General features: G+C 45.5%; 1 protein-coding gene across 3 annotated transcripts in view; it reads left to right on the forward strand.

Annotated features, from left to right (window-relative positions):
• Nucleotides 1–24,000, forward strand: part of kirrel3b (kirre like nephrin family adhesion molecule 3b) — a 327,097-nt gene that overhangs the window by 249,856 nt on the left and 53,241 nt on the right. For all 3 annotated transcript variants that reach the window (XM_063204439.1, XM_063204438.1, XM_063204440.1), the window contains exons 4-5: nt 3,419–3,576; nt 17,096–17,246. In XM_063204439.1, the coding sequence (XP_063060509.1) occupies nt 3,419–3,576; nt 17,096–17,246 (309 nt within the window). The remainder of the gene's footprint in view (nt 1–3,418; nt 3,577–17,095; nt 17,247–24,000) is intronic.

The raw sequence follows: 24,000 nt of genomic DNA on the forward strand, positions 1-24,000 counted from the left end.
TCACCCCATCTACCATGTCACCCCTGGGCAAAGCATTGTGACGGTGATGGTGGGTGGTGTTGGTCGCTCTCTCAGTCTGCCTTTCCGTAAATGGGTCTGAAAAGTGAATATTGCTCAATTAGGACTCCATTAGTGTTGCTAACCTGATGTAAAAAAAGATCTATTTGCTTTTCCCCTGTAATGCACATGTCTATTCTATCAGCTGTCACATAATACCGTCAGACAGGTGGCAGTCGGTGGGGGGTTTTCGCCATTCAAATCTGTTCTCGATATAAAAAAAACGAGGCAGCCCAGGTTCCAGACGGTTAATTAAATGAGAATGGAATCAACTCTAGCAAAAGGGGCTAATCAAATGTAATTTTTAGCGGGATTAAATGAAACAGATAGCTCCGTTATCCCCCTCTATCTCCCCCATTCTTTTTCTCAGTAGCGCTTTCTAGTCGTGAGAAAAAGGCAAAGCCAGACACTATCAGCTTCTGATTTATTATGCCAGAAGAAAAAAATTTAATAGCGGGACATTTTTTCCTCTCAGAATTACTGCTTCGAAAGCACTGTTATTCTTTTTTTGTGTGGAGGTGCTGTATGGAATGACCACCTCCAGGCCCCTTTTATTTTGAATGCATCGCCATAAGTACACTTCAGCATTGTTATTGTTGTTTTTGTCTTTCTTTTCATTTTTGAGCCTTCTTCCCTTTCTTTCGCTTCTTCAAAAGATCTCTGCGAGCTTACTGCACACACACACACACACACACACACACACACACACACACACACACACACACACACACACACACACACACACACACACACACACACACACACACACACACACACACACACACACACACACACACACAGTTTTCTGTCAGTGCAGCCGTCTTTTTTTTCCTACAGCATAAGCTGAAAAGTTAAAAATGAGAGGATTTGTCGTCCTACAGCCACCCCACCCATACACCCCATCCCTCAGCCTGCCTCTAAAAGAGATTCACCCAGCCCACCGTGTCACTCCCACTCCGGCAGCCCTCTGTCATTCTCTGTCACCGGCACTGTTTGCCGTCTTTTCTAAATGGCTTCTCCAGAAGAAAACGGATGTATGGAGGAGGTGTGGATACAGATGAGAGCAGTAGGATGTATAACCCTCCCTGTAGAAAGCCTCCACTCCTCCATCACGTCTGTCAAAGGAATGTGTGCAGGGGTATAATGAAAAAGCTCCCCCATCTCACTGGTCTTTTCTTCCCCTTCGCTTTTCCTATCCCAGCACTTTTTGAGTGTTATTGTCAAAAAGTAGGTCTAAATAAATTATTACGAGCGAAAAGTATTTTGCCAGATCAATGCTAACGCAGCAGCAGTGACATTTTCTGTGTGTTTTTTTATGAATGGCACTGATCTTTATTAGACATGATCACCAATTGGCATGAGTGAGTTGCATTGGCAATATTATTGTATTTTACGCATAAAATATGCCAGGATTGAATGTTACTGCCAGTATGATTTGACAATGCTGATAAAATCCTCAACTTCAGATAGGAGGGGAAAAGAGAAGGACTATGGTTTGCTTTCCTGTCACAACATGACTGAAAGGAATTCTATTTTTATCAATTCAAGAACAGAAACATAAATTGGATTGAATGCCATTCATAACGCTATATGGTTTTGACAGTCAAACCTGGGGCCCCAGTCTATTCTGAAACGTGTTTCGGAGCCAAGTGTCAGATTGGTGACATATCTCTCATCACTGGGATGATAGATGATGTGACCAGTCAAACATGGTCTGCACTGCGAGCTATTTTTACCAGGAGGAGAGACTCACTCTCCAGGCTGCCCACTTAAACAAATGGTCTCATGGACTGGCAGAAAGACTGAAAGAAAAGAAAAGAAAAGAAAAGAAAAGAATATCACCAGAGAGAGTGCTGAGGGAGGACTTTCTATATCGTTGGTATCGTTCTGTACAGTACATGGTGTTTGAAATTGTGCCATTCTAAAGAATTCTGTCCTTGGATGCTTCCTCTAAACTACACGGTTGAGCATTGGTGTGGACAATATAAAAAAGTATAAAGCGCAAAATGATTAGGACAATGATGAAAAATGCTTCATGACATATCAAAATCATATGTAGATAAAGTTTGAATGCTTATGTTATGTTGCTTCATACAGTAAAATACCATAAGGATGCAAAGGCTTCCACTTCAGCATTCATAGTATAACTTTTCTTGTTACAACAACGTCTTACACCTTTCATCCTCTCATCTCTGCTCCTGTCTTAGTACATTTCCTCCTCTGTTACTGTATATCCTACACACACACACACACACACACACACACACACACACACACACACACACACACACACACACACACACACACACACACACACACACACACACACACACACACACACACTAATGCCATGACTCTCTCTGTCTCTCTCTCCTACACCGTCACGACACGACGTGATCCGACATGCGGATGAATGCATGCCAGCTGTTTTCCGTCTTTGATTTCTCATCCGCCCCAGATATGCCCCTCTGATGAGCCAAGGAGCCAATCAATAATTCACAGGCATTTGGCCAATCAGGGCCTAGGATTACATATCAGTGCCGGGCTGAAAAGGGCTAATCAGGACCATTCTGTATGGGCCCTGTGTGTTCCATTCCGCTGCGCTCGCTCGCTTGCCGTATACCGTACCGCACCGTGCCCGTCTGCTCTGTCTTCATCCTTCCTCTTGTCTGTGTCTTGTCAGTGGCTCTGAGTGCTGAGATGCTGCTGAGAAGATTGCCTTATAGCTTCCACCCTGTCATTCTCCAGCACAATCACACAGTCATGTGTTCTAAAGTACAAGCAAGCAAGAACATGCACTCATACACACACACACGCACGCACGCACGCACGCACGCACACACACACACTAACACGTGCACGCACACACACACACACACGCACGCACGCGCACGCACACACACACAAACATTTTCTCAACCACATCGACACTGTTACGTAGACACATACTTTGGTATACACATGATCGTAACTTACCATCCCAAAGAACTACGTATAAAGCACTTTCAAAAACCATTTCGCCTCTGTGATACCTATGGGCTAGGTCTCATAATAATCCATTGTGGTTTGCAGTGTTCCCTGGTATTTTGAAGTACGTGCTCTCCATGCATTCATCCTTATGTTTATCCTGCACTTGATTTCTGGTGTGTAGTCAGCTTCAGTGTATATTGCTACACTTCAACCCACTCCTTCACCGTCTCTCAATAAAACATGAAGTAGGCCCCGTCTTCACAGGTATTCCAATAAACGCTGCATATAGGCAGTTCAACAGCCTACATTTTCCATTCATTGTGCATTGTGCTCTCCGTGTGCGTGTGCGTGTGCGTGTGCGTGTGTGTGTATGATGTGTATTTGTTTGTAGTGCCTCCCGAGGACCCTGTTATCAATGGAGGACCGGTGGTGAGCCTGCGCGCCGGGGACCCCCTCAATCTGACCTGCCATGCCGACAACGCCAAACCGGCAGCTTCCATCATCTGGATACGCAATGGAGAGGTGCTCAACGGGGCCATGTATTCCAAGGTGAGCACTCTTGAGGAATAAAAATAGATGAATGCCGCATGGCGGAATGAAACGGCTCCACAATGAACTTCTTGGAATGAACTCCTGCCCTTCCATTATGTGGGGGAGGCAGCTGAAAATCTAAAAAGTACGCCTAACGTTAAATGTGAAGTGCTTTATTCAGAAATGTGTAATTATATATATATATATATACAGTATATATATAGTATATATTTTTTAATGTTTTTGGGGGCTTTTAGTCTTTATTTAGATTAGAGATGCACAGGATCCAAGATCCGGTTCCGTGTCCGGCAGGATAATAGGGTTTTTCACAGGATCCGGCAGGATGTTAAGCAGTGGATCCGGTATCCGGCAGTTACCTAAAAATCAGGATCTGGTGCATCAGTCTGCTGGTCAGTCTTTCACAACCCCAATTGCTGCATGGAGTGAAAGCCCTTTGGAAGCGGCCGGTGCAGGCAGTGTGGCAGTAAGCCAATGAGTCTAAAAAATAGTTTGAGCCAACGTAATAAAAAAGGCCCACGTGTGCGAGTAGGCTATGTGTTTCAACCCTTTCGTAGGATTCCGTATCCGGTTCCGGATCCGGCAGGATCTTAAGCAGTGGATCCGGTTTCCGGCAGGATCCTAAAAATCAGGATTCGGTGCATATCTAATTTAGATAGGACAGTTGAAGAGAAGACAGGAAGTTAAGTGGGAGAGAGAGACGGGTAGGGTTGGGATACGGCCCAGGCCGAACTCGAACCCGGGTCACCCACATATGGTACGGTGTGTTAACGCGCTGCGCCACAGCACCCCTGAAATAAGTAAATATTTGAACAGAGGGTGTTATTTTGTTTATTTACTACTTTCTTTCTCTATTTGTTTATTTATTTATTTTGCTATTTGGGTATGTATTTATGAAGCCTATAATGCATCTATCATATCATACTATTGGGCACCACTGATATGATAGATGCAAGGCTTGTATATTTGTTGGATACATAATTTGCTAATTAACTATGAGCAGTGGTGTAGTCTACGTAGAACGCGGGTATACGCGGGATTTCAGGGATTTCAGTATACCCACTTAAAATTGATTGATCCATTGTTTTGAATAGCACAAAAATATACAGTATACCCACTTCAAAAAATTCTCAAATGTACAGTATACCCACCACAAAAAAGTAGACTACACCACTGACAATGAGGTCTCTGGGGTGAATCAGCTGCATTGTCAGGTCAGGAGGAAAAGTACAATGTGTGATGCACGTAAATTAAACCCTGCATAAGTATTTTCTCTTCATGTCAGTTTAAGAAGTGCAGAAAACAAAAGGAAAAAAGATTTAAAATCAAGCGTCAAGGCTGGAAGACTTCTTGAATGTCAAAAATATTATTTAAAAAAAGAAATCAAAAGCTATCCTGACAAAAGCAAAACAACAAAGTCAGCAAAAACAACATTGACAAGACGTTGCGCAACGTCTCGTCAACAAACCAAATTGTTAAGTCGGCTTGGGACATTTGCATATTTTTGCATGGCTAACTTTTACTCGGTAGCCCCAGTCCTTTGTGCTCCTTTTCAAATGAAAAATGTCAGAGTTTACTAATGCTTGGTATGGTGATTTATGGCCTATCACTTTGCGAAAATCGGCTGACTTGTACAACAATTTTCCCCCTCCATCCCTCCAGCCCTATACTCCCACCATTCAACACACACACACACACACACACACACACACACACACACACACACACACACACACACACACACACACACACACACACACACACACACACACACACACACACACACACACACACACACACACACACAAAGAGAGAGAAAGTTTGTTTTAAAAAATGACCACTTCTGGAGAGGCGCTAGCCATCTGTGCGGCTGATTACACCGACCATCTGCAAGTGTTCGCGCCTGTATTTAGCCTCTATCGAGCGCACTCAAGTCCCTGGATATCTGGGTCTTCACCAGGATATGTTTGTCCTCCTCACCCAGCACACCAAAAAAACGCATGCCAGTGCAAATGACCAGATGGAGAGAGAGAAGCAGAGGCGGCCATCGCAGTACACACACACACACACACACAAACACGCACACACACACACACACACACACACACACACACACACACACACACACACACGCACACATACACACACACGCGTGCATGTTTACTGTGTAGGCAAAGACGGCTGCCTCTGGCTCTCTCTCTCCTGTGTGTGTGTGTGTGTGTGCGCGCGTGTGTGCATGTGCGTGTGTGTATTCCTGTTCCAGAAGTCCCCCACCTGGGCCCCCCAGAGGTTTTGACTAGCTCCTCACCTGCTCTGCTCTGCGGTGCGATGAGTGTTTTTTTTCCCCAGCCATGGCGAGAGATGCTGGCACACCTGCTTGCTGCTCGGTTTGAGAAGGGAAAAGGGCCAGAGCTGATTTGAACTGCAGCCATGCATTGAGTCTAGTTAACACAAACCGACACTGTGTTTGTTTGCAGAGAGTGCCAGTCTCGTTGGGAATGTTAGCTCTCTGATAACAGTCTTCGCTCCACTGACTGAAAAGAAGCGAAAGATAGGGACAGTAGCACTGCATGGCCACAATCCCAGAGCAACAACCTTGTGTTCATGTCGTTTTCAGTACAATCACTGACTATTCCCCTCACATCTGTCTTGTACCATCCAAACATGTCAGCATAACTTGGGAAGTGATAGTAGAGTGAACCCTGGACCTTTGAAAAGCACAGGATCTTGCCTTGTTTTTGTGAGACCGTTCATCTACAATTTTGACAAAACAAAAACCTACAACCCTAGAAACACAGAGAAGTCGAAGCCAAGCACAATAACACAATGAATGGCAAAGAATAGCCCTCAGACGAGGATGAAATGGAAAGAATGGAGAGAAAAGATCCAATTAAAAGTCTAATGTCATTTTGTAGTCATGCAAATGAAATTATGTAAAATGATAACACATCAGCAGCCAATGACACTGTGACATCTTTTAAATACTCAGCAACAGCGTTTGTCATTGGAGGCGTAGGCGACGAGGGCCGTGAGAGGTTTAGGTGGAGGGTGCAGTCAGGTTAGACTACCGTTTGACTTCCCGCTAACTCCTGCACCAGGGGGACACACACGCAGATGAAGTGCTGACAAATGAAGTGAGCGCGCCGGCTGCCCCTCATATCACTGCTCGCGTACCATTAAAAAGCAATGCGCTCAATTAGCAGACAATCGTTGGGCCTAAATGATAGGGGCACGGGGGAGAGGAAATAAAAGGGCATAATCGGCTTTTCCCCTCGCTCGATCCCTTTAACCTGCCCTGGATAATCAACGCAAATGGGAGCCGTCGTGTCGGCAAGTGGATCATTGTGGGAAAAAAAAACAAGCCACTAAGAGAAGACATCTTTACTTCTGATAGAATATATTTTTCCCTTTCCTTCCTTTCTTCCTTCCAGCCCTATGCAGAAATGTTTTAATTCTTCTGTTAAGTGACTCTTAAACCAATACAGTGTCCTCCTTTTCCTATCATTCGGCAGAATATTTTTAAGTGATCAATTAGCAGCCGAGCCAGTTGCGCATAAGTAATGCTTGAGTGATTGTGGAGTATTTAGAGCGATGGGGCTCGGGCGGCTGCACGGGCATGTGCGTGGTTAGATGATTGCACTGAAGTCGAAATGGGAAGCGTTAGAAGTCAGGAGGAGGCAGCTGTTGTCTGCCTCTGTGCAAATGGCGATTTGAGACTATCCGCTATAGAGCCGCTGCTCGTAACACAAATGAAGTAATTACAAGTCAAGTCAAGTAGGTTTTATTGTCAATTTCTTTACATGCACTGGTCATACAAAGAATTTGAAATTACATTTCTTGCTTTCCCATACAGACATAGACTAATTAAGGTAAGGACATAGACAGTATAGACATAGACAGTACTTATACATGGACTTAAGACAGTATGGACATAGACAGTGCTCATACAGACATTTAAAGTGCAAGATTGGACAACAGAAGACTTGTAGAGGACATACATTAAGAGGTATTTGTTGTGTTTTTGTGCTTTTCCTAAAAAAAAAGTCCTTTATAGCGTTCTGACATGGTAATAGTAGCATTTTGAAGAAAATAAATATAAAAAAGGTCTGTCAAGTACACCAGCAGCAGTGTGTGTGTGTGTGTGTGTGTGTGTGTGTGGGTGTGTGTGTGTGTGTATGTGTGTGTGTGTGTGTGTGTGTGTGTGGTGTGTGTGTGTGTGTGTGTGTGTGTGTGTGTGTATGTGTTTAGTGCAGGTAGAAGGTGCGGTGTGCGTCTTGTGTGTGTGTTCGTGTGTGTGTGTGTGTGTGTGTGTGTGTGTGTGTGTGTGTGTGTGTGTGTGTGTGTGTGTGTGTGTGTGTGTGTGTGTGTGTCAGTGTGTGTATGTTTGAGTTTAGTGCAGAAAGTGCAGTGTGCTTGTGTGTGTTGTGTGTGTGTGTGTGTGTGTGTGTGTGTGTGTGTGTGTGTGTGTGTGTGTGTGTGTGTGTGTGTGTGTGTGTGTGTGTGTGTGTGTGTGTGTGTGTGTGTGTGTGTGTGTGTGTGTGTGTGTGTGCATGTTTTGAGTTAGTGCAGGTTGAAAGTTCAGTCACAAGTATATAGTAGTGCAGGTGGAATGTTCAGTCGCAGATATGGTGGTGGGGGATGGGGGGGGGGTTGTCAGTGGCCTTGCTGGCTAGAGGCTGACAGTGTGGGGGGGGGGGGGGGGGTTGTCAGGGGCCTTGCTGGCTAGAGGCTGACAGTGGAGGGAGAGAGTGGGTTGAGTGTTCAGCATCTTGATCGCTTGGTGCATTGTGCTGCTCGCCAGCCGGGTGGTACGGGAACGGAGGCGCCTGTACCTCTTTCCAGAGGGCAGGAGGCTGAACAGTTTGTGTGCAGGGTGGCTTGTGTCTTTGATGATCATCAGTGCTTTCCGGGTGAGGCGTGTGGTGTAAATGTCCTGCAGGAGGGGAGTGGTACTCCAATGATCTTCTTCGCTGTGTTCACAACACGCTGGAGTGTCTTCCTGTTTTTCTCCGTGCAGCTTCCTCCCCACACTGTGATGCAGTTGGACACGACGCTCTCTATGGTTCCTCTGTAGAATGTTGTCATGATGGATGGTGTAGCACTTGCCTTCTTTAGTTTGCGCAGGAAGTAGAGACGCTGATGGGCCTTCTTCGCCAGTGATGTAGTGTTGGTGGTCCAAGAGAGGTCGTCGCTGATGTGCACTCCAAGGAACTTGGTGCTGCTCACTCTCTCCACAGCATCGCCGTCGATGGTCAGTGGTGGCAGTTGTTTTATGGACCCTTTGGAAGTTGACAACAATCTCCTTGGTCTTGTTGACATTCAGCAGGAGGTTGTTGTCTTTGCACCATCTGGCCAGCAGGTCTACTTCTTCTCTGTAGTGAGTCTCATCGCCCTTGGTGATGAGGCCCACCAGTGTTGTATCATCCGCAAACTTCTAGATGGTTAGTGCTGTGGGTCGTTGTGCAGTCATGTGTCAGCAGCGGTGAACAGCAGGGGGCTGAGAACACAACCTTGCGGAGCCCCCGTGCTCAGGGTCAGGGTGCTCGAGGTGTTGTTCCCTACCCGTACTGCTTGTGGTCTTTGCATCAGAAGTCCAGCAGCCAGTTGCAGAGGGAGGTGCTGAAACCTAGTTTGTCCAGTTTTCTGATGAGTTGTTGTGGTATTATGGTATTGAATGCTGAACTGAAGTCAATGAACAGCATTCTCACATATGAGTCTTTATTGTCCAAGTGGGTGAGGGCTGGATGGAGGGCAGAGCAAATTGCATCCTCCGTGGATCGCTTGGCTCGGTATGCGAACTGGTAGGGGTCTAGGGTGGGGGGTAGGGTGGCTTTGATGTGTGACAGGACTAGCCGTTCGAAGCACTTCATGATTATGGGCGTCAGTGCTACAGGACGGTAGTCATTGAAGCATGATGGTGATGATTTCTTCGGCACAGGTATAATTACATTAAAAGCTAGCGTACATTTTAGGGTCCACTCACTGTAATGTGTCAGTTTTTTTGTGTGAGTGTGTGAGTGAGTGGGTGGGTGGAAGCGAACTGAAATGACCCTCCCGGAAACAAAAACCGTAGAACGCTGTTAAACACTTCACTTTAGATGATGCCTTCTATTTAAATTATAATGTTGTCCTCGTTGATTTATTTAAATGGATAATGTTCAGCGTTTACCACCACCCTGGTACAGAAAAGAGTATGAATCTACACTTCTCCGGTTTCCGACCATGGTTCCCCACCCACACCTTGGGCCCAATACCATCCATTGAGGTGCCATATTGCCTTTGTTTCAAATGAGCTGACACGATAAGTCCAGCAGGCCGCCACAATAGCCCTTGCTGCTTCTTCAATTATGCAAACTGATTGGCTTTACAGCGAGACGTTGCTTATCATTGTTTCCACCCAAAAGATACATTTCATCTCGGCGCTCTCAGCTCAGCCCCCTCAGCTGTCTCCAACATACAAAGTCTTGCCTCTTTTATATGTCACTCACATTCATTATGTCGGCCCCCCCCACCACCACCACCACCACTACCCTCTAAATCTCCATCTCAGCCGAGCTTCCTGTTTTGCTAAACAGTCATATCAAGCCGGTGACAATGGCAGAAAATAGCACCCAAAAAAATTGATGACGAAGATTACTGATTCGGAAAACTCTTCCAAAAGATATCCATTTGTTATGCACAGCTGACAGTTAACCATATGAATGTTGAATGGCTGTTTCTTTAGAATAATAATTTAGAGAAGAAAATATATAAATCCCAGAGGTGTCAAAAGTAAAAGCAAAAGTAAAAAACAAAGAAACACAGTTTCCTTCCAACACAAGTAACTATGGTTATCTGAGTAACCAGTAGACCAGTGTACTTGTCTTACAATCAGCTAACTCTGCATTGGTTGGATCAAGTTTGTGGTGGGTCCTTGTTGGGTTTTCAGTGTTTTTCAGTAACAACACAGTCCGTCTATCTCATTAGGTACAATGGAGTAAATGGTGTAACAGCTGTGTAATGACATGTGCTAGTGTTGTAATTACTCCACAAATGTACTTTTACTTTTACTTTTGACACCTGTGTTAAGAACTGTCTTACACTACTTTTCTCTCTTTTTTTCTTGTACCTTTTCATGTCATGCAAATTAACCTGAAAGACTTTCATTGCCTACAGAAATGAAAAAGAGCCAGTGGGAAAGGGGGGACTGTGGAATTAAGGAGTCATTTTAATTAATTGTTCAGTGGAAATTGTGAAATTAATCTGAAATGGAAGTGCGAGGATCAGATAGGTTAATCACAGATGTCTCTTTGACCCCATCAATGTGGTCCGAGTTAAATCAACGTTAATTTATCTTATTCTGTGAGAAATTATTAAACCGTAATGGGCATTAGGCAATCTGTGCCTTCTTTATCTTAATGGTTATGTTTCATGTCACCGTGAGTGACATTCGTACTGTGGGCACATCAATAGCCAGCTAAATTAGCAGCGCGTTTCAACGTTTACCTGTATGCCCCTAAGCAGGGCCGGTTCTAGTCAATTTGGTGCCCTAGTCAAGCACCCTCGTTACTTCTTGTGTATTTAAAAATTGGCACCTGTAAACATAATGTCGTAGGCTACATCTGGTTGAGCATATCTGATACATGCATATAATGAATGCCCATGAATAATCATTGTTAAAGTAAAGTTTCTTTTTTATGTCACTTGACGTTCTAAGTTAATGCTGTTTTTTGGGTGTTACTGGCGCCCCCAAGACATTTGGCGCCTTAGGGCCTAGGCAACCGCCTCGTCTGCCTGATGCGCCCAGTCTCACAGGGGTAAAGAAAGCTAGTTTAACACCTTAGCGCAGAGCCTATGTTATAACCTTACTGTCACCAAAATTATAATGGCTATGTCTTAATCTGTTTCTTAAGGCTCTTGGTACTGTCATAGCAATGTTGTTATGGTGTAGTTGAGCAAATAGTGAATAGGCCCGCCGGCGACCCCATCTGCAGTAAGAGGCTACTTGGTACTCGCAGAACCAGATTATCCAGTATGAGAGTATTCAGCAGTAGATGAACATAGCGTGAAGCTTTGAATAGTCTTCTTATTAAAGGGCTTTAAAGGGACACTGTGAGATTTTTAGTTGTTTATTTCCAGAATTCATGCTGCCCATTCACAAATGTTACCTTTTTCATGAATACTTACCACCACCGTCAAATTCTAAGTATGCATTATGACTGGAAAAATTACACTTTTCATACATGGAAAGGGGGATCTTCTCCATGGTCCGCCATTTAGAATTTCCAAAAATAGCCATTTTTAGCTGCTAAAATTACTTTATTTGGACCATACTAGAAAATATGTGATTATTACTTAGAAAACCTTCATTGTAAAGATGAAATTTGGCAATTGGCAGCCCAGTTTCGATGAGCAGCATAGTTGCAGTACCCATTTTGACCATTTCCTGCACAGTATCCCTTTAATGGAACTAATGCAATGCCATTGTTCTGTTACTGCAACATAGAGTGCTGTTATGATGTTAGGAGGCAAGCAGGGAGTTCCTGTGTTGTGTTGTAAAAGTACATTGGAACATGACATTGACATGACAAGACATTTTACTTATTTCTTGTGTGTGTTTGTTATTACAATTCAATAACACGTTTATTAACTAGACATTAACTAGACTTATTTTAACTTTCAAAAAAATCAATCATACAATAATTGTCTTTGAATGACAATATTTTCCTGGTGTTAGCAATGGACAATTTCAATAAGCGTTGTACTCAGTTTTTAGATATAGGCCTATTAAATGAAAGTACAAAGGGTTTATCTGATGACCTTACTCTGGGTATGTTTTCTTTAGTATCATTCCAATTAATTTGATTTCCTACTTGACTGTCTTTCAACCTCTTTGTCTATCTCCCCACCTGTCGTTTTGTCTGTTTTCTTTATTTTTAGCTTTCAATTTAGCACATCATTATTTTTCTACATCCTTGGCACTTGCATATTAATGTGCTCATAGTCAATCTATTGGTAAGTAATTCATTTGCAACTTTAGGCACGTACAGACCAGAAACTATCGAGGCAATCAGAGCAACAGAAGTCATTATTTTTTTCTACGGAGAGAACTGTAGCCAAAGCGAAGGTCGCTAGGGGTGAAGCGAATTGGGCGACCATTATAAAAAAGACAAATTAGTTGGTAATGACCAACAGGAAAGCAAGAAAGCAAAGTCATCTGAAAGGGCACCCCACCCACACCCATAATGTAATATACACCCAATTCTGGGGCCCCTCTCTCCCTGAGCCTAGGACAACTGAAACCTTTGCCCCACTACCTGCCCTGTCAGGTTCCCTGATGAGTAATGACATGATTGGGCAACAAAAAAACAATTGGAATGGACAAACTGTCATTCCAGGTTGACAAGCCAGGGAGGAACTTGGGTTAGCAACTATGGTTTCGATGGTACCCCAGAGCTGCTCTGTGATAAGTTAAATTGAACATCTTATAGTATCATGACATGAGGGAATTCAGCAAAGTCATGGCTAGTCTTCTACGACTTTGGCTACCTGTCACTTTCAGTCTGAACCAATATACAAGTCAGTGGGCTGAACGTAACGCTGATCCCAAAGAAATAGTTGTAGTGGCGGGATAACGTGAAGGCACTAGTAAATCGTTTATGAAGGTATTAGTACAAACTAATTCCTTTCCTAAATGCTTGATTTGCAACTACGGTGTACTACTAGGTTCTTAGGCCTCCTCAAAATCAGTGTAATACACAAGCACACTGAGATCTGAAGAATAAGAAATAATTGAAAGACATTAACTAAATTATTCATAAGCACACACATAGCATGGACAGGAGAGTAATTGACAATGAGATGACTGACAGGAAATTGTCATTATTCAGACTTCCAGCTTAACTGCCATGGTTGAATAGCTGTTGGAAAATGGATGGTTAACGGCCAGTTGCCTCAAGCTATACATTGCAGTATTTGTGCATGTCAAGTCTCACAGGCAGGATGAACCTCGGCATAAAAACACAAACAGAGATTCTTGTGTATTTGGTTAATCTTTCTCTCCCCCTATATTTCCAACTGTCAGTTCTCACCCAGACAAAGAGGAATAGGCATTCAGATTTCTGACGTGCTCTAGCCAAAGACATGAAGAATTATTCACTCGTAATTCAGAGCTATTTTGGGGCTCACACGGGTGAGTGTCGAGTCCTCCCGCTCGCTCCTCCCAGTTGCAGGGGCTTGTTGAAGATTAATGATTTCAGACAGGTCGGGAGAAATGAGAGAAACAATCCTGATTGTGTCAGAAGGGATATTACATTGACACATCCCAGAGCTGACAGCTAATATGTTCAGCGTTGGAGGTGAGGTGAGTGCAGGAAGCTCTCTGCACAACCTCTTCTCTTCGTCCCGATCTGACTCTCTCTCTCTGACTGTGTCATCATCATGCATATGATGAAAAAGAGGGAGTTATTGTTTCCACCCTCCATTTTTAACGACCTAATTTGTGGAGTATGGCACCAGTGTTACCAAATTAGCGACTTTAAGTCGCTAGATTTAGCGACTTTTTGTGATTCTGGCGACTTTTAAAAACATGCCTTTTCAGTGACAAAATCATTCTATTGCAACATAATTGTAACTATGCGCCTGCCGTCAGCAGTGTTTCCCATGATTAAGCAGGGCTACAGATTAGCTATGATCTCCAAAAGTCGCTTGCAGTGCCCATTTGTATTATTAATGTTGGCATATGGGCATGTTTTGTACAGAATAGCGTGGTGTGCGCGACGCTGTGACGTCATATGTAACGTCATGACGTGATCTAGCGAGTAGGACTTTTAAGCGAGCCAATAGCAACTTTGGCTGATTTTTTTGGCAACACTGTATTGCACCCACCGACGTTACAAGTTTGTTTGTCAAAGATTTCAGCACTGTTCGTCAGTTTGCTGAATGTAGCTGGAGGCCAAAGCTAGAAGTCCTCTACCTAACTGAGTGGCGCGATGAAAGAGAGAGCTCAGGTGTGTGCTTGTGCTGTGTTACGAAAATGTTATGGACGCAGACCTGCGGAGGGTGACCAGCATGGAGTAGCCTTTATCCAAAAAGCCAGTGGACCACCAACCTTTTAAGTGACACACACAGCTTGACAAATTAGTACGTGGTTCTGACGGGTCCTTCGGGACATTTACCCGAGTTCTTTTTTTCTTTTTCCTTTTGATAAAGGCCAATGAGAAAATAGGTAGGCCTATAATTACAGCTATAAGATTCATGCTGTCAATGAAAGGCATGGAAGAAAAGCACTGCAAATACCACCAACGTAGTTTAGCTTCTTGGGTGAGATATTGTCATGTTCATTGAGCTATGAAAATGGTTGCAAAGAAGCAGTGCAAATCAGGACACAGGTTATTGGCTGTATAAATAAAATGCATGCGTCCAATAAGCATTCAGGGTTGTGCATGACTAAATAACTACTGTAGCGCACTATCAATGCCTTTGTCACAAAGGAAATGTCGGGTTCTTTCATTGGTAGGCTTGTCAGTGCAATGCATCTGATAAACATGTTTGTCCAACCTTACTCAGATATAGGCCGCAAAGCCCTATTTAAGTCTGAAAAGCCATGTCCACTTTTGGTTCTGTGTGTCAGGAAGGGAATAAAAGAGACTATGAATAAAAAGGTGTTTGAAATATGCCTGTGTGGACATCGGGCTAGCACAGCGCTCCTTGCCCTGGGGACAGGAATCATAATGCGACTTTAGGAGAAGCATATGAATGTTGTCAAGATAAATCGAGGCAAATACGTTTGCATGGCCTTGTTCGCCACACATCAGGCCTGATACCTGGTTCAAAGCCAAGGCGGATGTTTTTGTTACTGTTATTTATTTATTTACCCGCTCCTTCATATTCCTTTATCCTCTCCGGTCTAGTACCTAAATTGTGGTTTTGGTGTGAGAAAGCGGTGTCTGTGTCTGTGTGTTTGTGTTTGTGTGTACATGCGTGCGTATGTAAGTGTGTTTCTGTGCGACTGAGAGACAGAGACAGACAGAGAGAGGCAGGTAGGGGCTGGGTGCCTCTGACTATGAGTATGTGTGTGAAGTATGTGTGTGGTGGAATGCGAAGGGGGGGTGGGGGTAGTTGTCTGTCTCACCAGACTCAGTGATTGGTCTCAGCAAGAGACTGCTGGCTTGGCCAATTTGTTCTGCTGGGTGAGTTTGTTCTGAAGGCATCCACAGCGTCAGCGGCAGTGGCGGCGGTAGTGGTGGTGGTGCCGTAGAGGAGATGGGGAAGAGGAGGTGCAATGTGGTGCGGCGTGGTGTGGTGCGGCGTGGTGTGGCGTGGTTAGCATCATCTTTCCTCACCGTCCTGGCGTGGCAGCCGAGCAGCAGCACGATTCTCCTGAGCGCTTCCAGATGGTGCCCACACCGTCCATGCAACTTAACCAGTTCTCTATTCTCCTATCCTCTCCTGTCACACTCCCACTAGTCTTTCTCCTCCAGTCTCGGCCCTATCCTATCCCCCCAAAAATATGAGCGGCCCACCTCCTCTATTCCCCTCTCCTCTCCCACTCCTACTCCTCTTTCTCCTCCAGTCTCGGCCCTATCCTATCCCCCCAAAAAATATGAGCGTCCCAAAACAGGAGGGAGAGAACGAAAGAAAAAAAATAGAAAGAAAGAGAAAAAACAACAACAAAACAACACAGAGAAGATTGATTTCCTTGGTGGTGTATGACAAGCCACGCACCAGAGCACAACTCCTGAGATTTACAGAAGGGAAGGGCACGGGTGGGGTGTAGGAGGATTGGGGAGGAACAGGGGTGCTGACAGGGGGGGTTACAAAGGGGTCCATTGTCCCAGGCCCAGGGAGAGAGGGGGCCCATAATTGGGTCTTCATTACATTGTATGTATTGGGCTGGGGACCCTTTCAGATGACTTTGTCCTGGGCCCAGCCAAAGCTGTCAGCGCCCCTGGAGAGGGAGTAGTTTCTCAACAAGCAACCTCTGTCTCGCTCTCGCTGTCTCTCTTCTTTTCCCCCCCACCCCCCTTTCTCGTCCTTCTCCTTGGATCAATCAGCCGGTGCGAAAACAGACAGAAGCGGAGCAGGGTTTTTGTTTGTTGGGCAAGGTCTCCTGGGCATCTCGCGTGTATGAAAAATGCAACGTCTTGATACACACACAGGCCCCGGTGCCTCGCTGTAAGTGTGTTTGTGTGTCGTGTCACTGAAGGCCTCTTGCTTTAATGATACTTAACGCTTCATGCCTGGTAACTTGTCCTCCTTTCACTATCTCTCTCTCTCTCTCTCTCTCTCTCTCTCTCTCTCTCTCTCTCTCTCTCTCTCTCTCTCTCTCTCTCTCCTCTCTCTCTCTCTGTCTGTCTCTCTCTCTCTCTCTCTCTCTCTCTCTCTCTCTCTCTCTCTGTTCCCCTCTCTCTTGCTCTCTCTTTCTCTCTGTCTCTCTCTCTCTCTCTCTCTCTCTCTCTCTCTCTCTCTCTCTCTCTCTCTCTCTCTCTCTCTCTCTCTCTCTTCATCTCTCTCTCTCTCTCTCTCTCTCTCTCTGCAGACTCTCCTCCGGGATGGGCGACGGGAGAGCACCATCAGCACACTGTACATCTCTCCCTCGAACATCGAGTCGGGACAGCAGATCATTTGTCGTGCCTCCAATAAGGCTGTCCCCAATGGCAAGGAGACCAGTGTCACCATTGACATCCAACGTGAGTTCCCGTTCCTTTTCCCTCCCAACACACACACACACACACAAGCACGCACACAGGCAGACACAAGCACACACACACACACACACACACACACACACACACACACACACACACACACACACACACAGGGGTGCTGACAGGGGAGGGCAAAGGGGATAGTTGTTCCGGGCCCAGGGACCCATAGCCCATTCATGATTCCTTTTATACTGTTATAAACTTGCTGTCATCTGAATGTTGACTACAAAGTCTCTGTAATGTCTCAGCAATGTTGTTATGATGTAGTTGAGCATTTTCAGCCCAGTGAGCTGGATGGATCCGGTGAGCCCATCTGCACCAGAGGGCTTCAGCTGTAGACAGGGAAGCCGACAGATGGGGGACAAAGGGGTATGTTGTCCCGGGCCCAGGGAGAAAGGTGGCCCTGAATTGGGTACTCATTCCATTTTATGTATTGGTTTGGGGGGCCTTTCAGATGGCTTTGTCCCGGGCCCGACCAACGCTGTCAGTGGCCCTGGCTGTAGATACAGGTCTCTCTATTTCTCCACAGGTGTGCAGTGACTGCACCCTCCTGGATGACTGATGAACAAGTCTGTTTCTTTTGTTCCCCACTCGTTGTCTGCGACTCAGTGGAGATAATGAAATTTATGTACATGACACGGTGGTGTCGTACTTTTTTTTCACACTATAAACTTTTTAATTTCTACTCAGCTGATTTGCGGCGTAGAATTTTTTTCTTCCTTTTTAAAATGCACTGATTCATTTTCAAGGTCTGTTAGCTTTTCTAATTAAATTGCCTATTATTTTAGATGGAGTGGGCCATAGGGATGGTTTCGGCTTTTCTTTCCCGTGCTCATAGTGAAATATCACTGGTCACATTTTATTCTGCAACAAATGGAACTTTTTCGTCTTTTTTTTCTCTCTTTCGCGACAGCGCTTTTATTCTGAATCTTGCCATTTGCCTCGACTCATTCGCCCCACTCTGTCTCCATCAGTCTTTTCTACAAGACCGTGTACAGTCCCCCCACCCCACCACCTCCACCTCCACACCACCCTGCCTCTCTCAAACGTACGTAAGCCCCGCCAAGCAAAACATTTTCATCCGGCGATGGCGGGGAATCTTTTTTTGATCGAAACCCATTCAACATAAGCGAGAGATTCTGAACAAAGCGGCTTTACATCACTCACAGCCCCCCTTCGACGCCATTAACTATGACTAATAAAGCAGAAAATGCTATTTAGGGATCTATTACTGTTGACGGCTCCATTCTTTTTATTATGTGCTCCACGAGAGGCATTTTTCGAGCACAATGGCGGCACAGGAACGAGGGAGCGAGAACAGGAGGCGCGGGTGTTCAAATGATTAACAGATGTTTTTCCTCGCAACCCCCAGTCCCAGGGTTTTTGAGGCTAATGTTCCCTTTCAGGTTTTTTTGTATTTTTTTGTAATGTTTGTGCCTGTTGTTGTTGCTGTTGTTTGTTGCAAAGTGCCATGGTGACTGCATGAATGGCAGCATGGGGTTTCCCACTCATATTGCAATGTTGTCGCCAGGGCTGGACTTGCCATCTGGCTTGCTTGGCATTTCCCGGTGGGCCCCTGCACCCTCATGGGCCTCTATTTTCAGACATGTAAAAATCATTATTATTATTTATTTTTTTACATTTCTGAAAATAGGGGCCCATGATGGTGCGGGTCCCACCGGTGAGTCAGTTCTGCGCTGCTAATTATGCGCAGCCCCTTTAAGCCAAAAGTGCCTGGGCCCTATTTCTCCCCCAGTGCAGGCCTTGTCGCTGTGTTAAGGCAATAAAGACAGGCCTCCTCCTCTTGCTCGGATGCCCATCGCTCAGTGTCTGACTGCGTTGAGTCGCTCGAGCACCGCGGTGTCCGCGAGTGGGCTTGGCACCGCGGTGACAAAGAGATGATGGCTTTGCGTGGGCAGGAGGAGTGGTATGATGAACAACCCGTGACCCCCGCGGATCAGCAGTCATGCCCTCTGGATGCATGAGGAGGCTGAAGTGGGAAAGATAGTATATTCGGCTGTGTTGAGAGTGTCAGAAGGGTTAAATAAGCAACAGGGATGTAGTGCTTTGTGAAAGCACTACATCTTCTTTTTCTTTTTCATCCATCTCTGTCTTCCCTCTTCTCTCTCATTTCCCATCCCCTACCATTCTATTTCTTTCTCTGTATCTTTTCTTCAGTATGCTTAATTCCCCCCGGGGGAAGAATAAAGTTACTCTACTGTACTCTACTTTACTTTTCTTCCTTTACCCTCCTCTCCCCTTTCTTCTTCCTATTTAACTCTTTCTCTTTTGCATGTTTTTCTCTCTTTGTCTCTTTCCATCTCTCTTCTATTTCTCCTTTTTTTCAACTATTTCTATACCACCTCTAACTCTTCGTCTTTCTCCTTCACATCTCCTCTCCTCTCTGACCCTGAGACATTCTTTCCCTCTTAACCTCTTTTGCACCTTTTTCTCATCTTTCACCTTCCTCCTCTTCTTCTTCCTTGCCTTTTCTCCTTCACTTCCTCTATCCCTCTTCTCATTTCTCTTCAGTGTATGCTTTCTCTCTCTCTCCTCCGCTTTACTCGCCTGTCTCACCCATGCACTGCTGACCGACCATGGCCCCCGTGGACTCTCTTGAGCATGCATTTACCCACAGACACAAAGACGCACTCTCTCTCTCTCCCTCTCCCTCTCTCTCTCTCTCTCTCTCTCTCTCTCTCTCTCTCTCTCTCTCTCTCTCTCTCTCTCTCTCTCTCTCTCTCTCTCTTTCTCCCTCTCTCTCTCTCTCCTCCACTTCACTTCACTTTCCTGTCATCTCTCTCTCTCTCTCTCTCTCTCTCTCTCTCTCTCTCTCTCTCTCTCTCTCTCTCTCTCTCTCTCTCTCTCCTCCACTTCACTTCACTTTGCTGTCATCTCTCTCTCTCTCTCTTTCTCTCTCTCTCTCTCTCTCTCTCTCTCTCTCTCTCTCTGTCCACTTCACTGTCCTGTCCTCTCTCTCTCTCTCTCTCTCTCTCTCTCTCTCTCTCTCTCTCTCTCTCTCTCTCTCTCTCCGTCCTCCACTTCACTCTCCTGTCCTCTCCTACTCCACTGCTCTACTCCGCTGGCCTTGGCCCTGAGGACTCCGTTGAGCTAGCACTCAGCGAGCTCCTTCAGCGCCCCGCACTCCTTCAGACAGTCGCCATTTAATTAATCCGCACCAGAAATCAAACGGACTGTAATTGAACTTTGATTCATTCATGTCGGCGATGAATTTGCCAGGTCTCATCGCTCCTTAATTTGATTATAGGATTTCTGCTTCGGCTCACGGTTTCCTGGGCACATGCAGTTGCTGGGAAGAGGCACTTCATCAGGACTCTGCCTGATGAAGGTCTAAGGACCGAAAGCTTGCAAGTCAAGTAAAGCTTCTTTGCACAAAAATAGACCTGAAGTGTGCGGATTGTCTTCTTCTTATACTGAAATTTCTACTGAATCCTGCACCTTCTAAACAGATGAGCGGTGGCCTATCACAACTTAAGAGGCACTTCATACTGTATGTGTGATGGGGATGGGTGCATATGGTTGCAGTTTATTGAACACTTAATGCTACTTGTGCTGAAAGAGAAGAGGTGGGGAACCAAATGAATGCAGGGCAACATGGTTATCCACCAAGGAAAAATGACCCCTTGAACTCACAATTTTTTTTCCGAAAGCTTCTAGTTTGCTACTGTATAAGCTCATACCTATGTGCACTACAATTCAAATGGAGCACACATTGATGTCCTTTCTCCCTTCTCTCTCTCACACGCATACACACGCACACATGTGCTTGATAAGAATCTTGTAAGGAAAATGTGAATGGAATGAATTCCAGAATGTCTTTACAAAATGAAGTGTAGTAAGTCATGGCCTTTTTTCCCCCAGACTGGGGTGTTAAGGCGTTTAACACAAGAGTGGCAAACAATCTGTCGAGCCTAAAGCCTGGTCCCATCCTCCCAAAGACTTCGGGCCCGAGCCCGACTCCTGTGCACAAAAGTGTACCAACCCAAAACAGGTGTTCCATAAATAAGTGATGGGGCAGAGGCTGGCGAGGGTGCATTGACCCATGCAAGCACCTTCCACAGCAGGGGTCTGACAGCACCCACAGGGTCCGGTCTCCGGGTTCAGAACCCGATGCCCAGAGTCTCAGTGCCGTTAATATTGATGAGGGACAGCTGTCGGATTGCATAGGCGGGTAAAACAGCTGTGCGAACGCAGTGGGAGTCAGACAGGCATCTGCAGTGAGCACGAGGTTGGAAACATAGAGCGAGACAGAGTTGAGAAGCAGACACGAACCATGTGTGTGAGTGTGCTACTTTTCTCATTCAGAAATTCGGTTGACTGCTTATAGTACACACGAGCTCATAGTAGTAAGCTTACACGTTTACACACGCTGTAGTATGTACATTGGGTAGTGACATACTTATGTACATATGTTTCCAGGTATGTTTCTCTCTCTCTCTCTCTCTCTCTCTCTCTCTCTCTCTCTCTCTCTCTCTCTCTCTCTCTCTCTCTCTCTCTCTCTCTCTCTCTCTCTCTCTCTCTCTCTGCAACAAGGACAGTGTGCGGTCTTCTTCTCTGTCTGTCCCCCTTCCCCACTCCCACAAATGCACTCATGACCCCATACAAGCCTCTGCACTCATTTTTTCCAGTCATGCACACGCTGACGTAGACACACACATATAGAGACACAGACATTCTCTCTCTCTCTCTCTCTCTCTCTCTCTCTCTCTCTCTCTCTCTCTCTCTCTCTCTCTCTCTCTCTCTCCCTCTCTGTCTGTCTGTTCCTCTTTCGTTCTCTTTCTCCTCACGGCAGCAGTCTTTGAAGTGAGCATAATTAAGCATTTAACAAGGAGAAATTGGGCCAGCTCAATCACAGGGAGGAGAAACACTCAAATCTGGTGACACGGAGAGAATGATTTGTGCCGGGTGTCATCCTGAGTCTTCGCAGATGAGGCTGTCTTCTTTTCCTGTGCGAAGCCATGGGAAAGAAAAGGCTTTAACACAAGCACTAAAGCGTTATAGATTACGCCCTTGCTGCGGTTGTAAATTACCAATATTGTTGGGAGGGCAATAGGTGGTGCCCATTAGTATCAGGACTACAATTGGTTGAGTAAGAGTATAGGCAGTTATTTGTTGTGCTTTGATATGTTTGACAAAATGGAATGACACGAGCCATCATTCTTCCTGTGCCATCACATGTTTGTGAGGCGCATCTTGCATGTGTTGTTCTTGCCCTCTGACACAAAGTACTCCACCACAAAGGAAGGGCACGCAGGGGCAAATCAATGGCGGTCACGGAGGAATAGCCATTGTTATCTTGGCAAAGTTTTTTTTCCCTTCTGTGTTTTTTCTTTTTTCACCGTCTTTTTTTTTTTTTTTTTGCTGGTGTGGTCGTGAGGTTAGATACAGATTCTGTTAGAAAAGGCTTTGGGACCAAGGTAAAATGGAAAGGAGCCATGGGTCCTGTCCTAGTTTATGGTTGTCCCCTCTTTCTCTCTCTCTCTCTCTCTCTCTCTCTCTCTCTCTCTCTCTCTCTCTCTCTCTCTCCCTCTCTCTCTCTCTCTCTCTCTCTCTCTCTCTCTCTCTCTCTCTACTTCCATGCTTTCTCTCCAGGGGCGTAGCAGTAAATTTGAGGTCCTATGTACAATCAGCTCCAATGGACCCCCCCCCCCCAGCCATATATCTACACTGTGTGTGGGCCCCCTATATGGGGCCCTGGTGCCTCAGTCACACAGTTTACCCTCCTGAACGACACCCCTGTCTCTCTCTCTCTCTCTCTCTCTCTCTCTCTCTCTCTCTCTCTCTCTCTCTCTCTCTCTCTATCTCTGTCTCTGTCTCTGTCTCTCTCTCTCTCTCTCTCTCTCTCTCTCTCTCTCTCTCGCCATTACTCCACCTTATCTCTCCCATTCAGTCTAATTCACTCTTTCCACCTCTCCCTCGTTCTTTCTCTCTCTCTCTCTCTCTCTCTCTCTCTCTCTCTCTCTCTCTCTCTCTCTCTCTCTCTCTCTCTCTCTCTCTCTCTCTCTCTCTCTCTCCTCTATCTCCGTACTCTATCCCTCATTCCCACTGTGTCTTTTCCTGCCTGTTTGGGAAATCTCCCCGGAGCGTTCAATATTAGGCTGTGCTTTGATTTATTTATGCAGCGGAATAGCAGGCACTTACACACGTAGAGAGAGAGGGGAGAGAGAGAGGAGAGAGAGAGGAAAGAGAGAGGGGAGGACAAGCAGAGGACTGATAGGCATCTGCTGTCACACACACCACACAACAGAGTGATATCTACTACCAGGGGATGAGGAAGCAGATATGAGTTTGTGTGTGTGTGTGTGCGTGTGCGTGTGCGTGTGCGTGTGTGTGTGTGTGCGAGTGTGTGTACGTACGTGCGTGCGCGTGCATACGCCTGTGCCATTGTGTTTGTTTCTGTGTGTGCATCTGTCTATCAGTGTTGTGAGTGTTCCAGGATTGTGTTCACATGTGTGTTTGTATGCCTTAGGGTGAGTGTGTGTGGATGTGACTGCATGTCTGTATAAATATATCAGAGTATGGGTTGCATGATGATTTTGTGTGTGTGTGTGTGTGTGTGTGTGTGTGTGTGTGTGTGTGTGTGTGTGTGTGTGTGTGTGTGTGTGTGTGTGTGTGTGTGTGTGTGTGTGTGTGTGTGTGTGTGTGTGTGTGTGTGTGTGTGTGTGTGTGTGTGTGTGTGTGTGCATAACAAGGTTGGGAGCCAGCGTACTCTTTT

Source organism: Engraulis encrasicolus, chromosome 8 (assembly GCF_034702125.1).
Source record: "Engraulis encrasicolus isolate BLACKSEA-1 chromosome 8, IST_EnEncr_1.0, whole genome shotgun sequence".
Classification (NCBI taxonomy): Eukaryota; Metazoa; Chordata; class Actinopteri; order Clupeiformes; family Engraulidae; genus Engraulis; species Engraulis encrasicolus.